This window comes from Sciurus carolinensis, chromosome 8 (assembly GCF_902686445.1).
Source record: "Sciurus carolinensis chromosome 8, mSciCar1.2, whole genome shotgun sequence".
Taxonomy (NCBI): domain Eukaryota; kingdom Metazoa; phylum Chordata; class Mammalia; order Rodentia; family Sciuridae; genus Sciurus; species Sciurus carolinensis.
In genome coordinates this window covers 13,164,156-13,185,559 of record NC_062220.1, presented here as the reverse complement: position 1 = coordinate 13,185,559, position 21,404 = coordinate 13,164,156, and the positions used below count along the sequence as shown (strand labels likewise).

General features: G+C 42.6%; 1 gene segment (V, D, J or C); it reads left to right on the top strand.

Moving 5' to 3' along the window:
- Positions 1-13,413: 13,413 nt before the first annotated feature.
- LOC124990395 (T cell receptor beta variable 10-3-like) lies at positions 13,414-16,395 on the top strand. The segment is given in 3 exon segments: positions 13,414-13,515; positions 15,866-15,947; positions 16,049-16,395. Coding segments are annotated over 2 exon segments (387 nt in total).
- The last annotated feature ends 5,009 nt before the right edge of the window (positions 16,396-21,404 follow it).

Here is a 21,404-nt window from a genome sequence, read left to right as displayed (position 1 = left end):
AGCTGCTCCAAGACTCCCAGCATTGGGATCTCAGCCCTATGGGCCTGGTGCAGCATGGACCTAGTGAGGGCTAGGTTCATCAGTGTGTGTGTGTGTGTGTGTGTGTGTGTGTGTGTGTTTTGTCCTCAAACGCTAATACATTCAATGTTTCTTTCTTCAATATGAGTATTCTAGTAATGGAGTTAAGGAGAGAATGATCACTTCAACAAGAAATTTGGATTCCATTTACTTTTCAAGGGGGAAGAACAATGCAGGTAATCTAGGATTTTCCAAGTGTACTACTATTACAAAAAGTGACCTTGACTTTAATTCCATTGGATCCCAAGCAAAATACACTTTAAATAAATCTCATTAACAAATTTTAAAACAGACAAGTAAACAATCCACAGAGGGGAAATGTTGTTGGATCCACCAAAATTTTAGATCTGAATAAAATGCATTAGGAGAATTATCAAAAAGAGACAACAGCCTAAGTCTTCACAGAGCTGTCTTGAGTCTTCTGAGGGTAGTTTGAAAGAGGACCTTGATTCTTAATGACGCTGGCTGAGATTATAATCCTTAATGCTCTTCTTACAATGTATTACAGCATGATATTTGACAACCATTTTGTTTTCCTCCAGCCCATCTTTTTCCTTGGAACCTGCAAAACAGGTCCACACTCAGAAGCATGATTTCTAACATGGGATCCATTATCTGCAAGACCAGGAGGCTCACAGCCGGTATTCAAAGGACACACAAAACGCGACTATGGAGCGCACTGTGCACCTCTGTGAATCTGCCAGAGGTGTGCACCTGTTCACCAGGGCCATGCTTGTGAAGAGGGGAGCAGGCGAGTTGTTGGAAGAATGTCAGTTCACAAATGAAAGACTGAATGATGAGAATGATGGAGGACCAGTTTCCCAAATTTTGACATTTAGAGCAATTTATGAATGAGTCCAGCAGCCTTGTGGATTTTTTCTTAAGTTTGTGTTTATCTATGACTTTAATTCAGTCATCAGTGCTCAGATGTTTCTTCTCTAACTTTTTACTTCACTTATTTTGACACTTAATTTGTATGTTGTATATTTCATCCTGAACTCTTCTCCTATTCTCAATATTTTGTGTCTATACACTTGTTTGCTTATTTTTTGAGAAATTTTAAAATGAAAAAATAGAATACAAACCTATTTGTGTACATGACTTGCATGTCTTATGTGATTCATTTATTTAGTTCTTATTAATTATTTGTTAAGATAAAATAAGGAGTAAAATACTCAAGCTAATCAGTAAACTTTTGCCAAATATGATTAAAGTACATGCCATTGCAATCATTACTGAAATCATGACTAAGAATGTGTCCATCACCCAAGAAAACTTCCTCATGTCCTTTTACCATCCATTTCTGTTGAAGAGGTAACCACATTTCTTATTTCTATCCCCAGTGGCAAGTTTTGTGTATTCTAGAACTTCATAGAAATGGACTTATATACTATGCCTTTTCATTGACCTCTATTCCACAAAAAACATTGATTTGCAATGTATATATGTTGTTTGCTATATCAGTAGATTGTTTATTTTGTTTTAAGAGTTTTGTTGTATAAGTGTACCATAATTTCTCTGCTTATTTTCAGATGTAGTATACAAAAGAGTGGGATCTACTGGATCCACATGTTCATAAATATTTGTGTTCTCGTCTTCTTTCACCAGCCATTCTATTGGGTCTATAGTAGTGTCTCCCTCCCATTTCCCTGATGAGTAATACTATTTACTGTTGTCATGGGCTTATTGGTTATTACTATTTTATCACCTTTTCTCCTTTTGTAAAGTTCCTGCTTTTAAATTTGTGCATTTAATCGGATTATTAATTTTATTTATTGATTTGTAGGAAATGTTTTTATCGTCTAGACAGGAGCCATTTGATGATTGAACTACTGAGTCTGTCTTCTCACTGAGTGTGTTGCCTTTTTCTTTTCTTTTAGTGTCTTTCAATGAACTGAATTTTCACATTTGAATGAAGTCTGCTTTACATCTTTTTCTTTTATGGCCAGTACCTTTGCATCCTATGGCATTTTTTCTTTCCCCATTGTCATCAGTTGCTCTTATCTGGTTCTTATTCTAATGCTCCATTGTACCAGCCTCTTTCCCTGTTCTTTGTCATCAGGGGACAAGACTCTGCCTCCAAATCAAAAGGTGAACGTCTGTCTATCCATAGCATTTATCCTGCCATAACAGATCCTTGAAGTTATTGACATCTACTTTCTTCTTTTGAAAATATATTTCATTTGTTCTAATCAGTTGTACATGGCAGTAGAATGCATTTATACATTTTGATAGATCACACATAAATAGAATGTAATCTCTCATTTTTCTGATTACACATATTGAAGGACCATGGTCATGTAGTCATACATGTACATGAGGTAATAATGTCTGCTTTACTCTAGTATCATTCCTTCCCCATACCCCTTCCTTCCCTTCTCCTCCCTTCACTCCCCTCTACCTAATATAAGTAATTCAACTCTTTCATATCACGCCACCCCTTATTGTGAATTAGCTCCCACATATCAGAGAAAATTTGGACTTTGGATTTTTAGGTTTGGCTTATGTCACTTAGCACGATATTCTCTAACTCCATATATTTACCAACAAATTTATATATATATAAAACCACATATAATCACATATTCTTTATCCATTCATTAGTTTAAGTGCATCTAGGTTGGTTCCATAGTTTAGCTATTGTGAATTTAGCTGCTATAAACATTGATATGACTGTGTCACTGTCCTAGTGGATTTTAAATCCTTTGGGTATAAACTGAGGAGTGGCATAACTGGGTCAAATGGTGGCTCCATTCTAAGTTTTCTGAGGAATCTCCATACTGTTTTTCATAATGGTTGCACCAATTTGCACTCCCATCAGCAATGTATGAGTGTACCTTTTCCCCAAATCCTCACCAATATTTATTGTTGCTTATATTGATGATAATTGCCATTCTCATTGGAGTGAGATTAAATCTTAGAGTACTTTTGATTTGCATGTCTCTAATTGCTAGAGATAGTAAACATTTTGTCATGATGATTGATTATCATTTTAAAAATACTTTTTAGATGTGGATGGACATTTTATTTTATTTATCTATTCATATGTGGTGCTGAGACTCGAACCCAGTGCCTCACACATGCTAGGTAAGTGCTCTACTGCTGAGCCACAAACCCATCCCTGAGTGTGAATCTTCTTCTGTGAAGTGTCTGTTCAGTTTCTTAGCCCATTTATTGATTGGGTTATTTGTTTTTTGTTAAGTTTTTTGAGTTCTTTACAAATCCTAGAGATTAATGATTTATCTGAGGTGCATGTGGTAAAGACTTTTCCCTTAATCTGGAGGTTTACATTATTGATTGTTTCTTTTGCTGAGAAGAAGCTTTTTAGTTTCAATCCATCCCATTTATTGATTCTTGATTTAACTTTTTGTGCTTTAGGGGTCTTGTTAAGGAAGTCAGGTCCTAGGCTGACATGGTGAAGATTTGGCCTAATTTTTCTTCTAGTAGTCCCAGGTTCTCTGTTCTAGTGTCCAAGTTTTTGATCCACTTCGAGTTGAGTTTCAGGCAGGGTGAGAGAAAGGGTTTAATTTCATTTAGTTACACATGACTCCATTTTTCCCAGCACCATTTGTTGAATAAGCCCTCTTATCTCCAGAGAATGTTTGTGGCACCTTTGTCTAGAATGAGATCCCTGTATTTACGTGGGTTGGTCTCTGTGTCTTCTGTTCTGTACCATTGATCTGCATGTCCGTTTTGTGCATTATTATTATTATGTGCATTGTGCTTTATTATTATAGCTCTGTAGTATGGTTTGAGGTTTGGTATTGTGATGCCTTCTGCTTTAGTCTACTTGCTAAGGATTACTTTAGCTATTCTGGTTCTCTTTTTTATCCAAATGATTTTCACGATTGCTTTTTCTAGTTCTGTGAAGAATGTCATTGGGATTTTAATAGGAATTGCATTAAATTTGTATAATGCTTTTGGCAGTATGGCCATTTTGACAATATTAATTCTGCCTATCCAGGACCATGGAAGGTCTTTCCATCTTCTAAAGTCTTCCACAATTTCTTTTTTCAGTGTTCTGTAGTTTTCATTGTAGAGGTCTATCACCTCTTTTGTTAGATTGATTCCCAAGTATTTTATTTTATTTTTTTGGGCGGTCATGAATGGAGTAGTGTTCTTCATTTCTTTTTTCAGTGGATTCATCACTGATGTACAGGAATGCATTTGATTTATAGGTATTGATTTTGTATCCTGCTATTTTGCTGAATTCATTTATTTGTTTTAGAAGATTTTTGGTGGAATTTTTTTGGATCTTGAAAATATAGAATCATATCGTCAGCAAATAGTGATAGTTTCAGTTCTCCTTTACCTACTTGCTCACCTTTAATTTCTTTCTTCTGTCTAATTGCAAGAGTTTCAAGGACAATATTGAATAAAAGTGGTGAAAGAGGACAGCTTTGTCTTACTCCAGATTTTAGAGGGAATGCTTTCAATTTTTCTCCATGTGGAATGATGTTGGCTTTGGGGTGAGCATATATGTTTTTACGATTTTGAGGTATGTTCCTACTATCCCTAGTTTTCTAGTGTTTTCAAAATGAAGGGGTGCTATATTTTATCAAATGCTTTTTCTGCATCTATTGAGACGATCATATGATTCTTGTTTTTAAGTTGATTGAAATAATGAATTATGATTATTGCTTTTCATATTTTGAACCAAACTTTCATCCCTGGGATGAACCCCACTTGATCGTGGTGCATATCTTTTAAATATGTTTTTGTATGCAATTTGTCAGAATTTTATTGAGAATTTTTGCATCTGTATTCATCAGGGATATTGTCTGACATTTTCTTTCCTTGATGTGTCTTTGTCTGGTTTTGGTATCAGGGTTATGTTAGCTTCATAGAATGAGTTTGGAAGGATTCCCTCCTTTTCTATTTTATGGAGTAATTTGAGGAGTATTGGTGTTAATTCTTCTTTGAAGGTCCTGTAGACCTCTGCTGAGAATCTGCCCAGTTCAGGGTTTTTCTTGATTGGTAGACTTTTAATGGCATTTTTTATTACATTACTTGAAATTGTTCTTTTTAAATCATGTATGACCCCCTGATTCAGTTTAGGTAGGTCTTATGTCTTTAGAAAATTGTCAACGTCTTCCATAATTTCTATTTTATTGGAGTATAAATTTTCCTAACATTTCTAAATGTCTTCTGTATTTTGGTTGTGTCCACTCTGATATTTCATTTCTGACCACATATTTTAGTAAATTGTTTTTTTTCTCTTTTTCTCTTCATTAGTGTGGCTAGAGGTTTATCAATTTTATTGATTTTTCTCAAAGAATCAACTTTTTGATTTGTCAATTTTTTCTATCTTTTTTCTTTCAATTTCATTAATTTCAGCTCTGATTTTAATTATTTCCTGCTTTCTACTGTTTTTGGTGTTGATGTTTTTCTTCTTTTTCTAGGGCTTTGAGATGTAATGTTAGGTCATTTATTTGTTGACTTTTTATTCTTTCAGTAAATGAGCTCAATGCAATGAACTTTCCTCTTAGGACTGCTTTCATAGTGTCCCAGAGGTTTTGGCATGTTGTATGGGTATTCTCATTTACCTCTAAGTGTTTTTTCATTTCATCCTTGATTTTTTCCACTATTCATTCATCATTCAATAGTATTATTTAGTCTTCATGTATTAGAGTAGCTTCTATTTTTTAATTTTGTCCTTGATTTCTAATTTCAGTTCATTATGATCTGATAGAATGCAGGGTATTATCTCCATTTTTTTTATTTACTAAGATTAATTTGTGACGTAAGATATGGTCTATTTTAGAGAATGATCCATGTACTGCCAAGAAAAAAGTATATTTACTTGTTGATGAATGATGTATTCTATATATGTTTGTTAAGCCTAAATTATTGATTGTATTATTTAGTTCTATGATTTCTTTATTTAGTTTTTTATTTAGAAGATCTGTCCAGTAGTGAGAGAGCTGTGTTACGTCACTCAGTATTATTGTATTGTGGTCTATTTAGATCTTGAAATTGAGAAGGGTTCATTTGAAGTACCTAGGTGCTCCATGGTTTGCTGCATAAATATTTATAATCATTATGTCTTGTGAATGTATAATTTCCTTCAGTAGAATGAAATATCCTTCTTTGTCCCTTATGATTAACTTTGGCTTAAGTCTACTTTGCCTGATATGAGGATGGAAACCCCTGCTTATTTACACAGTCCATATGAGTGATAGTCTTTCCCATTCTTTCACCTTCCTTCTATGGATGTGTTTGCCTACGAGGTGAGTCCCTTTGAGACAGTATATTGTTGTGTCTTGTTTTTTAATCTAATTTGCAAGTTTATGTCTTTTGATTGATGAGTTTAGTTCATTAATATTCAAGGCTATTACTGAGATTTAACTTGTATTCTCAGTCATTTGGGTTCACTTCTGACTTTTAATTTGATTTAGTTTCTCTTTTGACTAGTCCTTTAGTCTACTTCCTCCATTGCTTGGTTTCCCCCCATATGTAATTTCCATTTTTCTGTCGCGTCCCCTCTGCCCGCAGAGAGAGACACGGCAAACGTCTGAAGCTTTGGAAGTTTATTGTGCACAGTCTTCCTTCCTTTCTGTCCCCTTCTCTCACTCTCTTTCCCTCTCCTGCACTCCACTCCTCTCCCGCTCGGCTCTCGCCCGCTCTGGCCGCTTCTTCCGCTTCTCGGCTCTCGCCCTCGCTCGCACTCCCTTCTACTCCCGGCTTCAGCTACTCCCGCCGCTGCACCCAGGAGGTCACCAGGCTTATATACACTTCAACCAATCAGGGGAGAGTACACGAGATAAACGCGGACAGCTGCAGGCACAGGATGGGTACACGAGGGGGGGCATGCTCTAATCACATCGTTAACTAGCCAATCATTGGAATTCGCTGGTTGTTTACTGTATAGCTGGCCGCTTTTGGCTCAGCGTCAGGCGCCATCTTGACCATGTCTAAGGCTGGGGGCTCTAGAAACCCCGACATTTTTCTCTCACAGCCTTTAAGATTTTATCCTTATTCTGTATTTTATGCATTCTCATTATAATGTGTCTTGGTGTGGGTCTGCTATAGTTTTGTACATTTGGGATCCTCCTGTATTTGATTTTCCATTTCATTCTTTAGTTTTGGGAAATTTTATGATATTATGTCATTGAGAAGATGGTGCATTCCTTTGGTTTGTGTCCCTGTTCCTTCTTCTAGCCCAATAACTCTTAAATTTGATCTTTTTATTTTATCCCATAATTCTTGGAAGTTCTGTTCATGGATTCTTACCATCTTCTCTGCATGACCAGCTTTATTTTCAATATTTAATATTTTGTTTTCATTGTCTGAGGTTCTGTCTTCCAAATGGTCTAGACTGTTGGTGATGCTTTCCATTGAATTTATAATTTGATTTATTGATCCCTTCATTTTGAGGATTTCTGCTTGTATTTTTCACAATCTCTCTTTATTGAAGTAATCTTTCACTTCTTGTATTTTCTCTTTGATTTCAGTCTTTATACCATTTTTTACTTCACAGATCAGATTAACTATGTACATTCTAAACTCCTACTTGGACATTTCTTCTATCGTGTTTTCAGTGACTTCTCTTATTGGGTCATCTTGATTTGTTTGTGGCCTTTTTTCCCCTTGTTTTTTCATATTGCTTGTGTTTTCCCATCTAGTTGTATGGATCCAAGGCAATATAGATTCTACCCTGTAGACCTACATTGTCACTGAAGATTTCCAGTATCCTGCCTTTAAGATGGAATCCAATATCAACAACACCCAGTGCAAACAATATACAGCCTCAAATCTAAAAGCTCCCACCAATGCATCCAATGCCCTCTCACTGTAAACATCAATGACGAGTTCAATCACTGTCCACAATAGAAAGAGAAAATTTGCCAAACAGATTTACAGTCCGAAATGGTGGACAAAGAAAGAACAGAAACAGTGCAGTAACTGGTGATCATAAGGGAGAAAGAGAGAAGTCAGAAGCAAAAATCCACAGAAAGAGTTGAAGCAGAGCCAGCAGAGATTGGCTGTTTGGTGGAGAAAAGGTAGAAAGGGAATCTAGGAAGACAGACGAGCTAGAGGAACAATACACATAAAAAGGAGAACAACAAAAAAATAAGAATATACAGAATAATACCATGCATATATCACCGTCTTCAACAAACTGATGCACAAAAACACCCTGCTCCAAATATGGCAGAAAGAGATGTCAGAGGGAAATAAATAAAAATAATCTCAGTGGAAAATTGAACAACTCTCTCTGCCAGCGTCCAAAAGCTTCTCAGCCCTGTCTCCTACTTCCCACCATACTGCCTGGCGAAGACAGGCCCTGGAAGACCCAGTCACTACTCCCCACTCTGGGCCTCAGATGTCCTGGGTTTGACCACCTTGAAATTCCAAGATCTCAATGCCACTGGAATTTGGAGAGAGACCACCAGGGATGAGCAATCTGAGAGACAGTAACTAGATGGGGGCAACCTGCACTCCCAGGAGGAAGACCCTAGGTGCAGTCAAACCTGTGGGCACCTGACACTGAACCTCCAGGTCCTGGCCGGTGTCCTCACACAGGGGCGGCTGCACCCCAAGATGGCAGTGGCAGCAAACCCACTGGTACCCCAAACAAACCCAGGCTCTGCCCGGCACCTCAAAATGAATGCGGCCGCGTGCAACCAACACCTGGAGTCTCCCTGGCAGCCGACCTCCTTGCAGTACTGCGAGTGGGAGCAGCAGGAGTCGGTGGCAGCAGGCAGGGGTCAGCTGCAGCTGTGGACATCGGTGGTGTCGGCAGCCGGTGGGGGAGCTGCGGCTGCAGTGGCGGTGGTGGCGGCTGTGGCCGCAGCTGCAGCAGCACCCAGAGAGGAGACCTCCTGACCTCCAGGGGCCGCAGCGGCTTTGGCAGCAACTGCGTGGGCGGCAGCAGGGTAGATGGCAGCCCAGTGTCCAAGACAACACCTAGGGCACCAGACTTCTGGGTCAGCGAGTGTGAAAGGTCAACAGCTGCAGCAGCAGTGCCAGGAGAAGAGACCTCTGGGCACCTGTGGCAGCGGCGTCAGGGGCGGCTGTGCCCCAAGAGAAAACCTCTGGGTGATGGTAGCCAGTGCCCGCTGCAGGGACGCCTGGGGAAAGACCTCGGGCACCATGGCAGTGGCCTCGGGAACAGCTGGGTCACGCCCCCCCGAAGACCTCCAGGCTCTGGCGTCATGGAGAGCGGCCGCATCTTCTCGCCATTGGCAACTGTTCACTGATTACTTAGGGCCCAGTGAAGGGGGGATGGAGGTGTTGCCGAAGAGGCGTCCAGGGGCAGCAGCCCCAGGTACACCTGCGCAGGAGGTGAGTTTGCCCTGCTGTCTTCCTCCTTAGATAGGAGAACGTGAGGTTGTGGAGTGGAGTTTTTCTGGATCTCTTTTGGCTTCTATGTCCCCAAGTCACACTGTTTATTTTCACACTGAATATTTTTCCGTGTTTCTTCTGGCTCTGTTAGCAATGTTAACTGCAGAATGTTAGAAGTTTTGGCAGCTAATTGCAGAATGTTAGAAACGTATTACCTCAAACGGCTGAATGTTAGATCTTTTGTGGATATTTTTTCGGCAAAATATACTCTCCAAAGCTCACTTTTTCCTTTGCTAGAGCTTTTAGTCATTACTGACTAAAAGCTTTTAGTAATGAACAGCAGATTGGACATCACAGAAGAAAAGAGACTGGACTAGGGCATACAACAGTAAGCAGTAAGAACACAAGGCCATAAGTGAACTGGGACCCACCCGAGCAAGACTGATATCAATAGGAAATCCCAAATGTACAGGCTTAAAATTTAAATTTCTTGAAAGGATCATTTGCTGTCTACCAAAATAATTCTAACACAGCATAGGGTTTATAGTATCTGAAACTTAAATAAAGTAAATAATAATATACAGACAGGAAGAGAGCAAACAACTAAATGCCAGACCACTGAAAGGTTTGCATAACGAGCGTGAAGTCACCTGAGGGTGACTGTATTGAGCAGAGATGTTTACTGCAGACTTTGGAGCTGCCACTGAAATTACAAAGCCCAGAGTTACAGCTAAGAAGCCAGAAAACAAGAAGTAATCATAAATGTGCTCAATTAGTCCACAAGTTGGTATAAAATAAAAGGAACAAAGGAGAGATGGGAAACAAATCCAAGTTGAAAGAGAAGACCTCAACGGAATTTGCAATCCAATCAAATCTAAGAAGGCCTAATGTCCCAGTTAAAAAGCGTATGGAATCTTAGGGTAGTTTTCATTTGCATTTCTCTTACTACTAGAGATGTTGAACATTTTTTCATGTATCTGTTGATTGCTTGTAGATCTTCTTCTGTGAAGTGTCTGCTCATTCCTTTAGCCCATTTATTGATTGGGTTATTTTGTATTCTTGGTGTAAAGGTTTTCGAGTTCTTTATAGATTCTGCAGATTAGTGCTCTATCTGAAGTGTGTGTGGCAAAGATTTTCTCCCTCTCTGTAGGCTCTTTCTTCACATTGTTGATTGTTTCCTTCACTGAGAAAAAGCGTTTTAGTTTGAATCTATCCCAATTATTGATTCCTATTTTTATTTCTTGTGCTTTGGGAGTCATGTTAAGGAAGTCTGGTCCTAAGCTGATACGATGAAGATTTGGACCTAATTTTTCTACTGTATGGTGCAGGGTCTCTCTTCTGATTCCCTTCAATTGATGAATGAATTAAGAAACTGTGGTACATATATACAATGGAATATTACTCAGCCATAAAGAAGAATACAATTATGGCATTTGGAGGTAAATGGATGCAGATGGAGAATATCATGCTTGGTGAGATAAGTCAATCACCAAAAAACAAAGGCTGAATGATCTCTCTGATAAGCAGATGATGATACATAACTGCAGGTGGGAGGGAGGCAAGAATGGAGGAAGGATTAATTGTATAGAGGAAAAAGAGGGGTGTGGAGAAGTTTGAGGGAAGGAAAAATAACAGAATGAGATCAACATCATTACCCTACGTACACATATGATTACACAAATGGTGCGACTCTACTTTTTGTACAACCAGAGAAACAACAGTTGTACCCTATTTGTGTACAATGAATCAAAATAAAAGAAAAGGAATACGAAATAACATTGAACAAAACAGGGGGGGAAAGCTTCCTATGTCTTATACTATAAAGGTAGAGTAGTCTCTGACATCTGTAGAATTTCATTAAAAAACAATTACACAAATAAACAGTCTGGAAAAATCTCAACACTTTGTTATTAAATTCAAAATTAAATAACAATTTTCTAAATTACTCCCAAGGCAAAGGATAAATCAAAACAAAAATTTAAAAACAAAAATACAACGGGTAAAATTTGATAGGAAGCCACTAAAGCAGAACTTAGGGGAAACTGAGTAACAGGGAATATTCCGTATGCCTTGGAGCCCAGCACTACTTGGATATGGAAGTCAGAGCTATTGCAACAATGACAACAAGGAACTGAATATCCCTCATGAACCCAGAGTCAATAATTCCTTTAAAGTGGTGTACTGAGTCTAACAACACCTAAAAGTGATACTATGTCTTGACCAAGTGGAGTTTACTTTAGTAATAGACTGATTTAACATTCAATTAGAAACATCAAAATAAAAACAATATGATCACATCTATACATGCAGGTAGACTCTGGGAAGTCACAGATGCAGATGGTTGTCCCTAGATAATCACTAAAGTAGCAAAAAGAAGGCAGAAATAGTCCAGTGCAGGACAGACTGGATCCTGGCATGCACATATAACGAATCTGAATTCTTACCTCCTTCAGAAGACAGAACAGGCAAACTCTAACCCAGGGCAAAGGAGGACCTGAGATCCCTTTCATGTAGCCCAGCGGCAAACAGTGGGTTTTTCATTTTTGAAATATTGAAAATATTTTTACTGTCATATGGTGTGTCAGACCTAGGAAAATCACAGAGTCCAGTTTCAATGATAAAGGTTTCACAGAACAGTCCCATTTACTCCTACATACTCCTGTGTTTGCCTTTGTTTTATGGTGAAAAGTGGAATAATCAGCAGACAGACCCTGCATGGTGGGTGCACAACACATAAAATAGGACCCTTGGCAGAAGTTTGCTTGACACTTGCCACAAACTAAAGTTATTATCAGGTGATTCTAAGTTCTCAGTGCTCTGAAAACTCAGGTCTAAAGCTTCTGGAAGAAAGCTTAGCTAGCTCTCTTCTCGATCTTGAGTTCGGCCAAGATTCCCAATGGAGGCAGAAAATGTGCTATCCTTAAAAGAGTACATTGTTCTCAGTCCAAAGAAAAATAATGTGGTATACATATGAACGAAAGGACCCTACGGTGTTCATCACACAGAGAATTCCTACAAATAATCAGAAAGAGCACAGACAATTCAAAGAAAGGAGTCGAGGTGTTTGGAGATGTATAGAGAGGTGGTTTCCTGTTCCTGGGGCAGGTTGGTTTGAGTCCCAGAAGCTTAGAGACTCATTTGGGGATAGATGTCCACATTGCCCTCCAGGAAGTGACTATGGGTAGAGAGAGTGGTTCCCCATTCCCACCCCAATACCAGGACAGCTGGTATCTTATGACTGGTCGGCATCTCCCATCCTAAAACATCAATTGACAAGATTTAAAAATTTGTTCCCTTTCTCAGAAAAATAAAGGAGTTTGTTCCCTGCTTCCCTCAATTCAAATGACAGCTGAGACTGCAGCAGGTAAACCTCAAATCTGTGGGTGCTCTGCTGTGTCCTGCAGTTCCTGAGGCCTCACTTAGAAAGCCACGGCCTCCCTGGACAGCCTCCCTACAGCTGCATCCCAGACACTGCACAAGGGCCACTAGAGGGCACTGTGGGTCCACTGAGTGAGCTGCGCCAGTGCTTCTGGGAGAGGGATTCTCAGGGGTCTGGAATGGGCCTGCATCAGGGATAACACCTGATGAGCCAGGAGTGCTGCACAGGACAGTGGGTCGTGGTCTCCGCACATCCCTGACATGCATCTGCGTTACTCAGGGCGGGGAGCCATGGACTGCACCTGGGTGCATCAAGGCCTCTCTGGGAGCCTGCATTTGACAGGGTGATGTGATTGGGTTCCAGGGGGGCAGCCCACACCACCTCCAGGTGGGGAGAGAGAAGCCCCTGACTCACAGGAATGCTGGACAGCTGTGGGCATGGATCTGCCCCCAACCCTGCCCTGCCCTGTTCAGCACAACCAGCTGCCCCTGTCACACAAAAGCTCCACAGAATGGGGAAGGACTGCATCACCTGAACATATTCAGGAGCTGCAAGGGGCCTACTAAGCCCACAGGGACCCTGTCACCAGAACAGTGACATCACTGAGGTCACAGGAAACTCTGCAAAGAGAGAAAAGGGAGGAGCCAAGTGCCTGCTCTCAGCCCAGGAGACCAGCACCCTGAGTGCAAAGATCCTTAGACCCGTCCCTCCTGACTCTGCCTGGGGACCCAGGCTCCTCTGCTGCATCACCCTTTGTCTCCTGGGAGCAGGTGAGTCCTGAGCACGGGGACAGCCCCTGGAGCCACAGTCCTTTCCTGTGGCTTTGGATCAAACTCCTCCCTGGTCAGGTGTTCACTCCTGTCTCCTTCCTCCCCAGGTTCAGTGGATGCCGTAGTCACACAGTCCCCAAGACACCTAATCAAGGCCAAGGGAGGAAAGAGCACTCTGAAGTGCTATCCCATGTCTGGGCACCGCAGCGTGTCCTGGTACCAGCAGGCTCCTGCTCAGGGCCCTCAGTTCCTTGTTGAGTATTTTGAAAAACTGCAGAGAAGCAAAGGAAACTTCCCTGATTGATTCTCAGCTCAGCAGTTTGGTGACTATCACTCTGAGCTGAACATGAGCACCTTGCAGCTGGGGGACTCAGCCACGTATCTGTGTGCCAGCAGCTTGCACAGCCCTGCAGAGTCACTGGCTTTCTGTACCCAAACCTTCCTGTCCCCCCTGAGTGTGTTCCAGGGAGAGGAGGTGTGGGTTGCTACACAGACTGAACCAAGGCCCATACATGCTCCTAGCTCTTGATTAGCCCTCTGTCTGCCCTGCTGAGCTCAGCCAGAGTATACTCCTGGACATTTAGGCCCCAGACCTTCTGCATGATCTTACATCTCAGCTGGCACCTTCCAATTCCTAGCAAGTGGCAGGAACCCCTGCTCAGTGCTAGGGTGTGGGTGTTTATGATGAGTTTTGATACAAGGGTAGATGCTAGTATGTACTTTATAGATGAGCACAGTACATCACTTTATGCATAGGAAGTTGCATGTAGCCCATGGACTCTCCCTATATTTCATATTTACAAGTATCAAAACCAGAATGGAAGCCTACACCTCCAACATCAAAGGTTCTGCTGACATCCATTGTTGTGCCCTGGTCTTGGTCAAGAATGTGTAACTGAGCAGAGTCTCTTCCATTTAAGACCAACTGGGCAGCAGGGGGAAGTCACATTATGGGATAGGGTTACATAACTTTTTACCTTTGGACTTCAAGGACACATGGAATTAATGAAGGGCAGTTCTGTCTGTCTTGTCATAGCTTCAAGCTCAAGTGTACATTTCCAACAACAGAACATTTGTGACTTCATAATCAATTACACATTGAATGAAAAGGAGATAATCCTGGGGAATGCTGATCTCCCCAAGGAAGTTTGAGTACTATTGTAGGTCAGATATAATTTTGGAAATCATGCTCAGATCTAGGGAATTCGAAGGGCCTAATCATGGTTGCTCTTGGGACCAGCTGAGCTCTGGCCGTAGACAGCAGAGCTTGTCCTAGGCTGGTCAGTACCTGCCATAGCCAGCCCGAGGAGCGTTACCCTGATCTCCTCTGGTGTCTCTGTGTTTCTGCATCATGTTCACTAGGCATGATGGTAGAGAGGATCCATCAAGACTCCACTGAGGTGTGGAGTCACAGAAAGGCTTCACATTGACATATGGCCAGAATGGGAAAGAACAACACTCACTGCTATTCATGATAGCAGATTCATGACTCAGTGAATCTTCTCCTATTTGGTGGACACAAGATCTTATGAATATGGACTGAACAGTTCTTTGTGACAGTGGAGGAACCAGACACATGCAAATAATTAATCCACATCAATAATGATCCCTCTCTGTTTTGATAGGAAATATTGTCATGGGGATCTAAGTGGCCAGGATTCCATGGTCCCACCTGAAACAAAAGAATTCATATCCATAGGGCTGTACTGTGGCCTGAGTCTGAATGGAAGGAATCCTGTCCCGGACTTTTCTGTGAGACTAGATAAAAAGAAGTTTTTCCAATTCAAATGGCCTTGATCTTGATGCACTTAAATCTTTCTGGAGGTCAGATGGTTTATGTAGTTAAGAAAAGCACTGTAGACTGACATCTATTCCCAGAGTGTGGGAACAAAGAAGAACTAGTACAAGGAACTTGGAGATGACTTTTGAGCCAAGAAGTTCTAGAAGGCACCATGACTGCCATGTGGATGTTCCTTATATTGAAGAAATTTCGGGAAAATTTAAAGCAGCCCACAAATAAGAAATGATATGGTTAAGGGAATAAATTCTGCTTAGAGTAGCAAATGTCCTTCCTAAAATCAGGGAGGGACCATGCACACTTGTAATTTAAAACTGGCTACAAATTCCTTCCATTCAGAGTTGTTGAATTCTGCATATATAATATGAGATATGATCACACTTCATGACACACATACATCTATATATCCATATATCTATATCTATATATGTTGAAAATCGACTCTCTCCCTAGGGAAGGGGTGTGGCAAGTTATTTGTACAGCTCATGCATTGCTAGGGGACAATGTCATCACTCAGTCACTGATGGCAAAAGCTCTGTTTCCCCCAAACAGGGCCAGAAGACAGGATTCTCCCTCATTCTTAAAATGGGCACGAAGCTCTTCCTCTGTGTGGCCTGCTGTCTCCTCTGGGCAGGTGAGTGCTGGCCATGGTGGGGTTTCCTTCCCTAGAATTCCAACCCTCAGTCCAAGTCTTTCTCTTGAGGTGAAATCAGCTTCTGTCCTTCTCCACTGCAGGGCACACAGAGGCTGGGATCACCCAGAGCCCAAGACATACTATCACAAAGACGGGAGAAAAAGTGACTTTGAGCTGCCATCAGACTTTCAACCATGACTATATGTACTGGTATCGACAAGACCCAGGGCACGGGCTGCGGCTGATCTATTACTCATATGCCGTTACAAACACTCAAAAAGGAGAAGCGTCCGCAGGGTACAGTGTCTCCAGATCAGACACAGAGGAGTTCCCCCTCACTCTGGAGTCGGCCACCGGCTCCCAGACAGCTGTGTACTTCTGTGCCAGCAGTGACTCCACAGTGCTGCAGGGCCACCTCACCTCTGTACAGAAAGTGTAAACAGGAAGACGGCCGCTGCCTGTGCTCGGGAGCCCTGGCCCATCCCAGGAAGCACCCTCACCCAAGAGTCACAGAGTCCTTGCCAGGCTGGGGCCTCCCAGCATAGGCGGGGGACCTCAGTGCTGAGTCCTCCCGGCCAGTCTCAGCCTCACCTCAGGCCCGCCCCTTAGCTTCTGCTGCCCCCCTAGGCAGCCCTCTCTCTGCCTGAGGAAGGCAAATGCATCTTAGTGGAGATTCCTGTTGAAGGCCTTGCCAATCTCAAAGCCACCACCTTCTCTCCCAGGGCGTCAGTGACTTCCTCATCCCCTGCAGACCCTTCAACTTGCAGTCCTGAGTCTCCTCCCACATGGCCTCTGCTGCTGGCTGCCTCCATCTGGGGGAAAGCCTAGGGCTGGGTCTCGTGCCTTCCTGTCTCTCCATCCTCCCTGCTCCTGGGCCTGGCTGTCTGCTCCAGCCACAGTCTCCTCTGTGTGCTTTCCCCCTGGGGAATTGTCCTCACAGGGCGGTCCTTGGACCTTCAACATATGTCCCTCCTCTGGTTCCTGGGTCTACTTCATTCCTCCATGAAGGTGTATCTCAGGTACACTAATTCTTAGTTGTGACATGCAAACCTTAACATGTGTTAGAAAAGATGAAGGAAATAGTTTTATCATTTCCTTGAGGGGGGATTTTATTTTATTTGAAACACCAAAGACAAGAAGGCATAAAGAATGATTTTATTATCCTGGCAGTTGTATTCAACCATTATTAAATTAACTCACACTTCTGGCAGGTCAAGAGGAGGATCTGGTCTTTTCAGTCCCGGAGGCCCCCCGGCACCTTGTCCAGTGGCCCCTCCACCTCCAGAGCCAACAGGGACCACTGAGTCTTTCCTTGGGCTCCATCACTCTGGCTCTTCCTCCTTTTCCTTCCCCATCACACACCCTTCTGATGACAGCAGCCCTGGGGGGAATTCCAGCTGATCTCCTTGCTTCAGTGTCCCCTGATGAGCCACCCTATCTCCATCGGGAATGTCCTGTCCCCTGGCCATGCAGTGTACACATTCACAGGCTCCAGGGACAGACCCACACATCTGTGGAGGAGCATCATTGGCCTGCCACCCGTAGGCACCTGGAAATGGAGGGAAGAAATGATGCTGATGGTTAGAAAGCAGTGGGAGCAGGATCCTACACTGTGTCCAAGGCACACTGCAAGAGGACAGTGCCCTCAGGGGAAGCCGGAGGCCAGATGCCATGAGCCTCCTGCAAACTGTTGGTCATTTAAAGTTGTCAGGTGCTCTAGGTGCAGGGGACGCAGAAGGGTGTGTGGGCGTCAATGACACATGTGGACTTCTGCTCCTTCTTTGTAAGCAGATAATGTAATTGACCAACCCAAGAAGCAGCCTCTCTCAGCTCTCATAACTCCAGCCGAGAGGTCCTTTCTATATGGAAAAGGCCAAGTGTTCGTGATTTAAAACATTTCTCATGGCATCTGTGCGGCCCCTGGAGATTCACAGAGAGGTGACATTTTCCTCTTCCTGGGGAGCCCACAGGTCGGCTCCTGTTTAACTGTGATTTGCTTGCGCGACTGTGACTGGTGCCTCATGCCACCTGTGAGAGCAATACCAGAGCTTCAGGAGAAACTGGCTTGCAGTGAGGTGGGACTCATGTTTCAGTGCTTGGAGTTTGCGGTGCAGATGGAGGGAACGGGCAGGTTCTGAGGTGAGGTGCTGGCGAGAAGGCATGGAGAGTTGATAATGTCACACCAAACTGCAAAAGCCTGGATGTGCGGATCTTTATCTCAGGTCTTTTAAAATTGAATCCAGTCCTGACCAGTTCATCTTCCAGCTTGGGAGCCTCCTCTGAAAGGAGCCTTCACTTAATGTGAGTGTCAACGTTACTGGCAGATGCACCTTGTAAATATAAAATGTTCTAAGATGACTTCCTTCCTCCTGCTCAGAAAGGCCCTCTGGATCTTCCACTTCTGCTCTCATCCTGCTGTGGGCAGCCAGACCCTGTGCTGTGTGGCCCTGTGTGTCCTGGTAGCATGTAAGACTTCAGAATATTTACCTTCCTCAGATTGGGCTTCCTTTTTAATATTTTATTTTGTTATATTTTACTTTCCTTTCACCCAGTTCTGTCTTTCTTTACAGAGCTCACAGGTGCTAGGATCAACCAGACATCCAGGCACAACGTGACAGGGAAGGGATCTGAGATGTGAGCCCTTATCAGGTGACAACTGCCTTTTCTGGCACAGACAGACTGCGGGGCAGGGGTTGGAGTTGCTCATGCATTTCAGCAGGGGAACTGTCCTATTTTGGCTGCGATACCCAGTGCCTCCTCCTCCACTCCGAAGATCCAGCCCACAGAACTTGGGGACTCAGCTGCGTACCCCTGTGCCAGCAGCCTATCCACAGAGCTGCAGAAGCCCCCTCTGCAGGTGCAGAAGCTGTGGTGCTTCTCCTTCTGCCTCCCGCCCCACAGCCCAGCAGTCCTGAGTGAAGTCTGCCCTGCTCCTCCCTCCACCTGAGAGTTCTATCAACATGGGGTGCGATGAAGACAGAACATGATGATCTCAACACTGGAGATCTTGGTAGAAAATAACATTTAGGATATGTGTTTCAGGATTCCTCAAAAATTGTTCATGGGCTTAAACTCACTAGTCAGGGAAAACTTATGGACCACAGGGTAGACCACCTGCCTTCTAACTTTTCCATCCCACGTGGGTGTGGGAGCCCCTGGTAAGAGCTGACCTGCCACCCTAACGGCCTCTCCATTCTGTTCTCATCCTAAGCTGTAACAGATCCCTTTCCCCATGAGTTATCATGATTTTAAAGGAAAGTTCTTGACGAAGATTTTGGACATTTATTTCGTGGTTCTAATTTGGAATTAATATTTCTGTAGAGACTTTTAAAGGCACATGGTGAAACAGGCAGTTTAGCTGTAACCAGTCCTAGACTGACTCTGTCCTGTCCGAGTGGGCTCAGTGTCAGCGGAAGGCTGCTGTGGACTCTGAATCCTGCGGAGTGTTCTCTGATGTTGAGTGGCCCGCCCTGGAGCATTCAATGTGGAGTCACAGTAGAACTTCCCAGATCGTGTGGTCTGTCCTGTCTTACTTTGCTCCCTTTCTACCAGACCCTGTGTTCTGAGCACAAATCTGCATGTTTCTTCAGATCTGTGCCAGCAATGTCTACTTAATGTCTGCAACCTCTTGGGAATGGTTTGAAGTCTTCTCTTCTATAGCCTTGTCTCCCTACATACGGCTTCTCAAGACTAACCAGCTCATCCCTGTGAACTGGTGCCAAAGATACCTGTATCCAAGTGGCCATAACAATTCAAGTTTACCTGAGGTCTGCCACATGGCTACATTCAAGTTCTCACTGACTTGTTTCTGTCACTCGGGGTCTCTGGGTTTCAGTGTGAAAGCAATACGGAATGAGATGTAGTTGATCTTGAATGTGCACAAGAGACAACATGTTTGCAGACTGTTCCTCCTTCAGGCTCCTGTCCACTGCTGCCAGACCACTTTCCTCCCTCCTCCTTAGGAGCCCTGCCCCTTTACACCTGTGACATTGGAATATCACCTTTCATTGTTGCACTATATTGTTTTGTGTTCTTGACCTTTAGCTCTGTCTTCTCATTCAGTCCTACTGTCCACTGCAGGCCCTACCACCATTGTTGGTGTCTGCAATGTCAAGTGGACAATTTATACATGCTTTGACTTCTCTGTTTCCTGACCTCTTCACTTCTGAGGACTTTATCCCTGCAATTCTTGTCAGACTTGCTTCCATCATGAGATAAATATCTACTGAATGAATGAAGGAATGAATCTCTCTCTCTCTCTCTCCTCTCTCTCTCTCTCACTCTTAGCCTTAAGAATCCCTAGGGTAGGGCTTTGACATTTTCTATACTAATGATAATATTAGGTATTTGATATGGAAGCTAATGAATTCATAGATTTTGCATAAATCACAGAATACATAGACCAAAAAAATGCAAATCAAGTGTTTGAGGCTGCTGTTCTGTAACACTTGACGCAGTCATGTCCCACCAGGACAGCTTGAAGGTGATGTCATCAGGCAACACTCTTCTCATTGAGTGCAGCAAATGCCTTGACTTCTTTCCCACCAAATCTCCCAGTTCTCCTGCTTTGATTTTGCTATTGTTGCAAGAAGCCTTAATTTACTCTACTGACACAATGCAGTGATCATCTTAAGATATGCTTTCCAATTTTTATACATCTGGTGTCTCTCCATTGATCACAGCAAAAAAGTCTCATTTTGGGGAATTGAATTTTTTAAAGTCTGACTTGTGTGATGCTTCCTAACATTTGGGTAACCAGGTATTCTAATGCACTTCATCTCCTTGAAGAATGTTCTATGTTATTTAGTACCCCAGTACATTTGCTTTTGTAATCCCCCCACTTTCCCCACGCTTTCCAGTCCTTCCTATCCTTCAAGACACTGTCAAATGCTCTGCTTCTCTGTGAAACAGCACATGACTCTTTACATCTCTTCCATGAATAATAGACGCTCATTTTATGAAGCAACCATCATAATCAGGATCATCCTCTTTGATTATACTGATTTTTACATACATTTGAAAATCAGGCATTTTATTGGGCTCTGTTTTTGCTTCACAGCCTTATCTGCAGATCCTGCTTGGGAATCAGACCTTATGAATAGTTTTAGTGTCTATAAGTAACTCACACATGGTCACTAGATTTTGCTTAGGGTGATTCTCCAATTCTGCTCATTCTTGCACACATGGGGACAAAATGCAATCATTTTGCTTCTAAAAATATTAATATAATTGTCTAGTTGTTTCTCCTGAAGAAAAGATGTTACTCTAATCATGCATTAATAATATCCAGTAGATGTATTTGTGATCAGTAACAGGCCAATTAACATCTCCACTTGCTCAATTAAAAGCAGAACATGTATTTAGTGGGAGGCAGCTGTAGGTTTCTGGGTCCATCCTGATACATGGAGCTGCACAAGGACTCTTGCTTTTGTCTGGGACTTTTCTGAGATCCTGAGC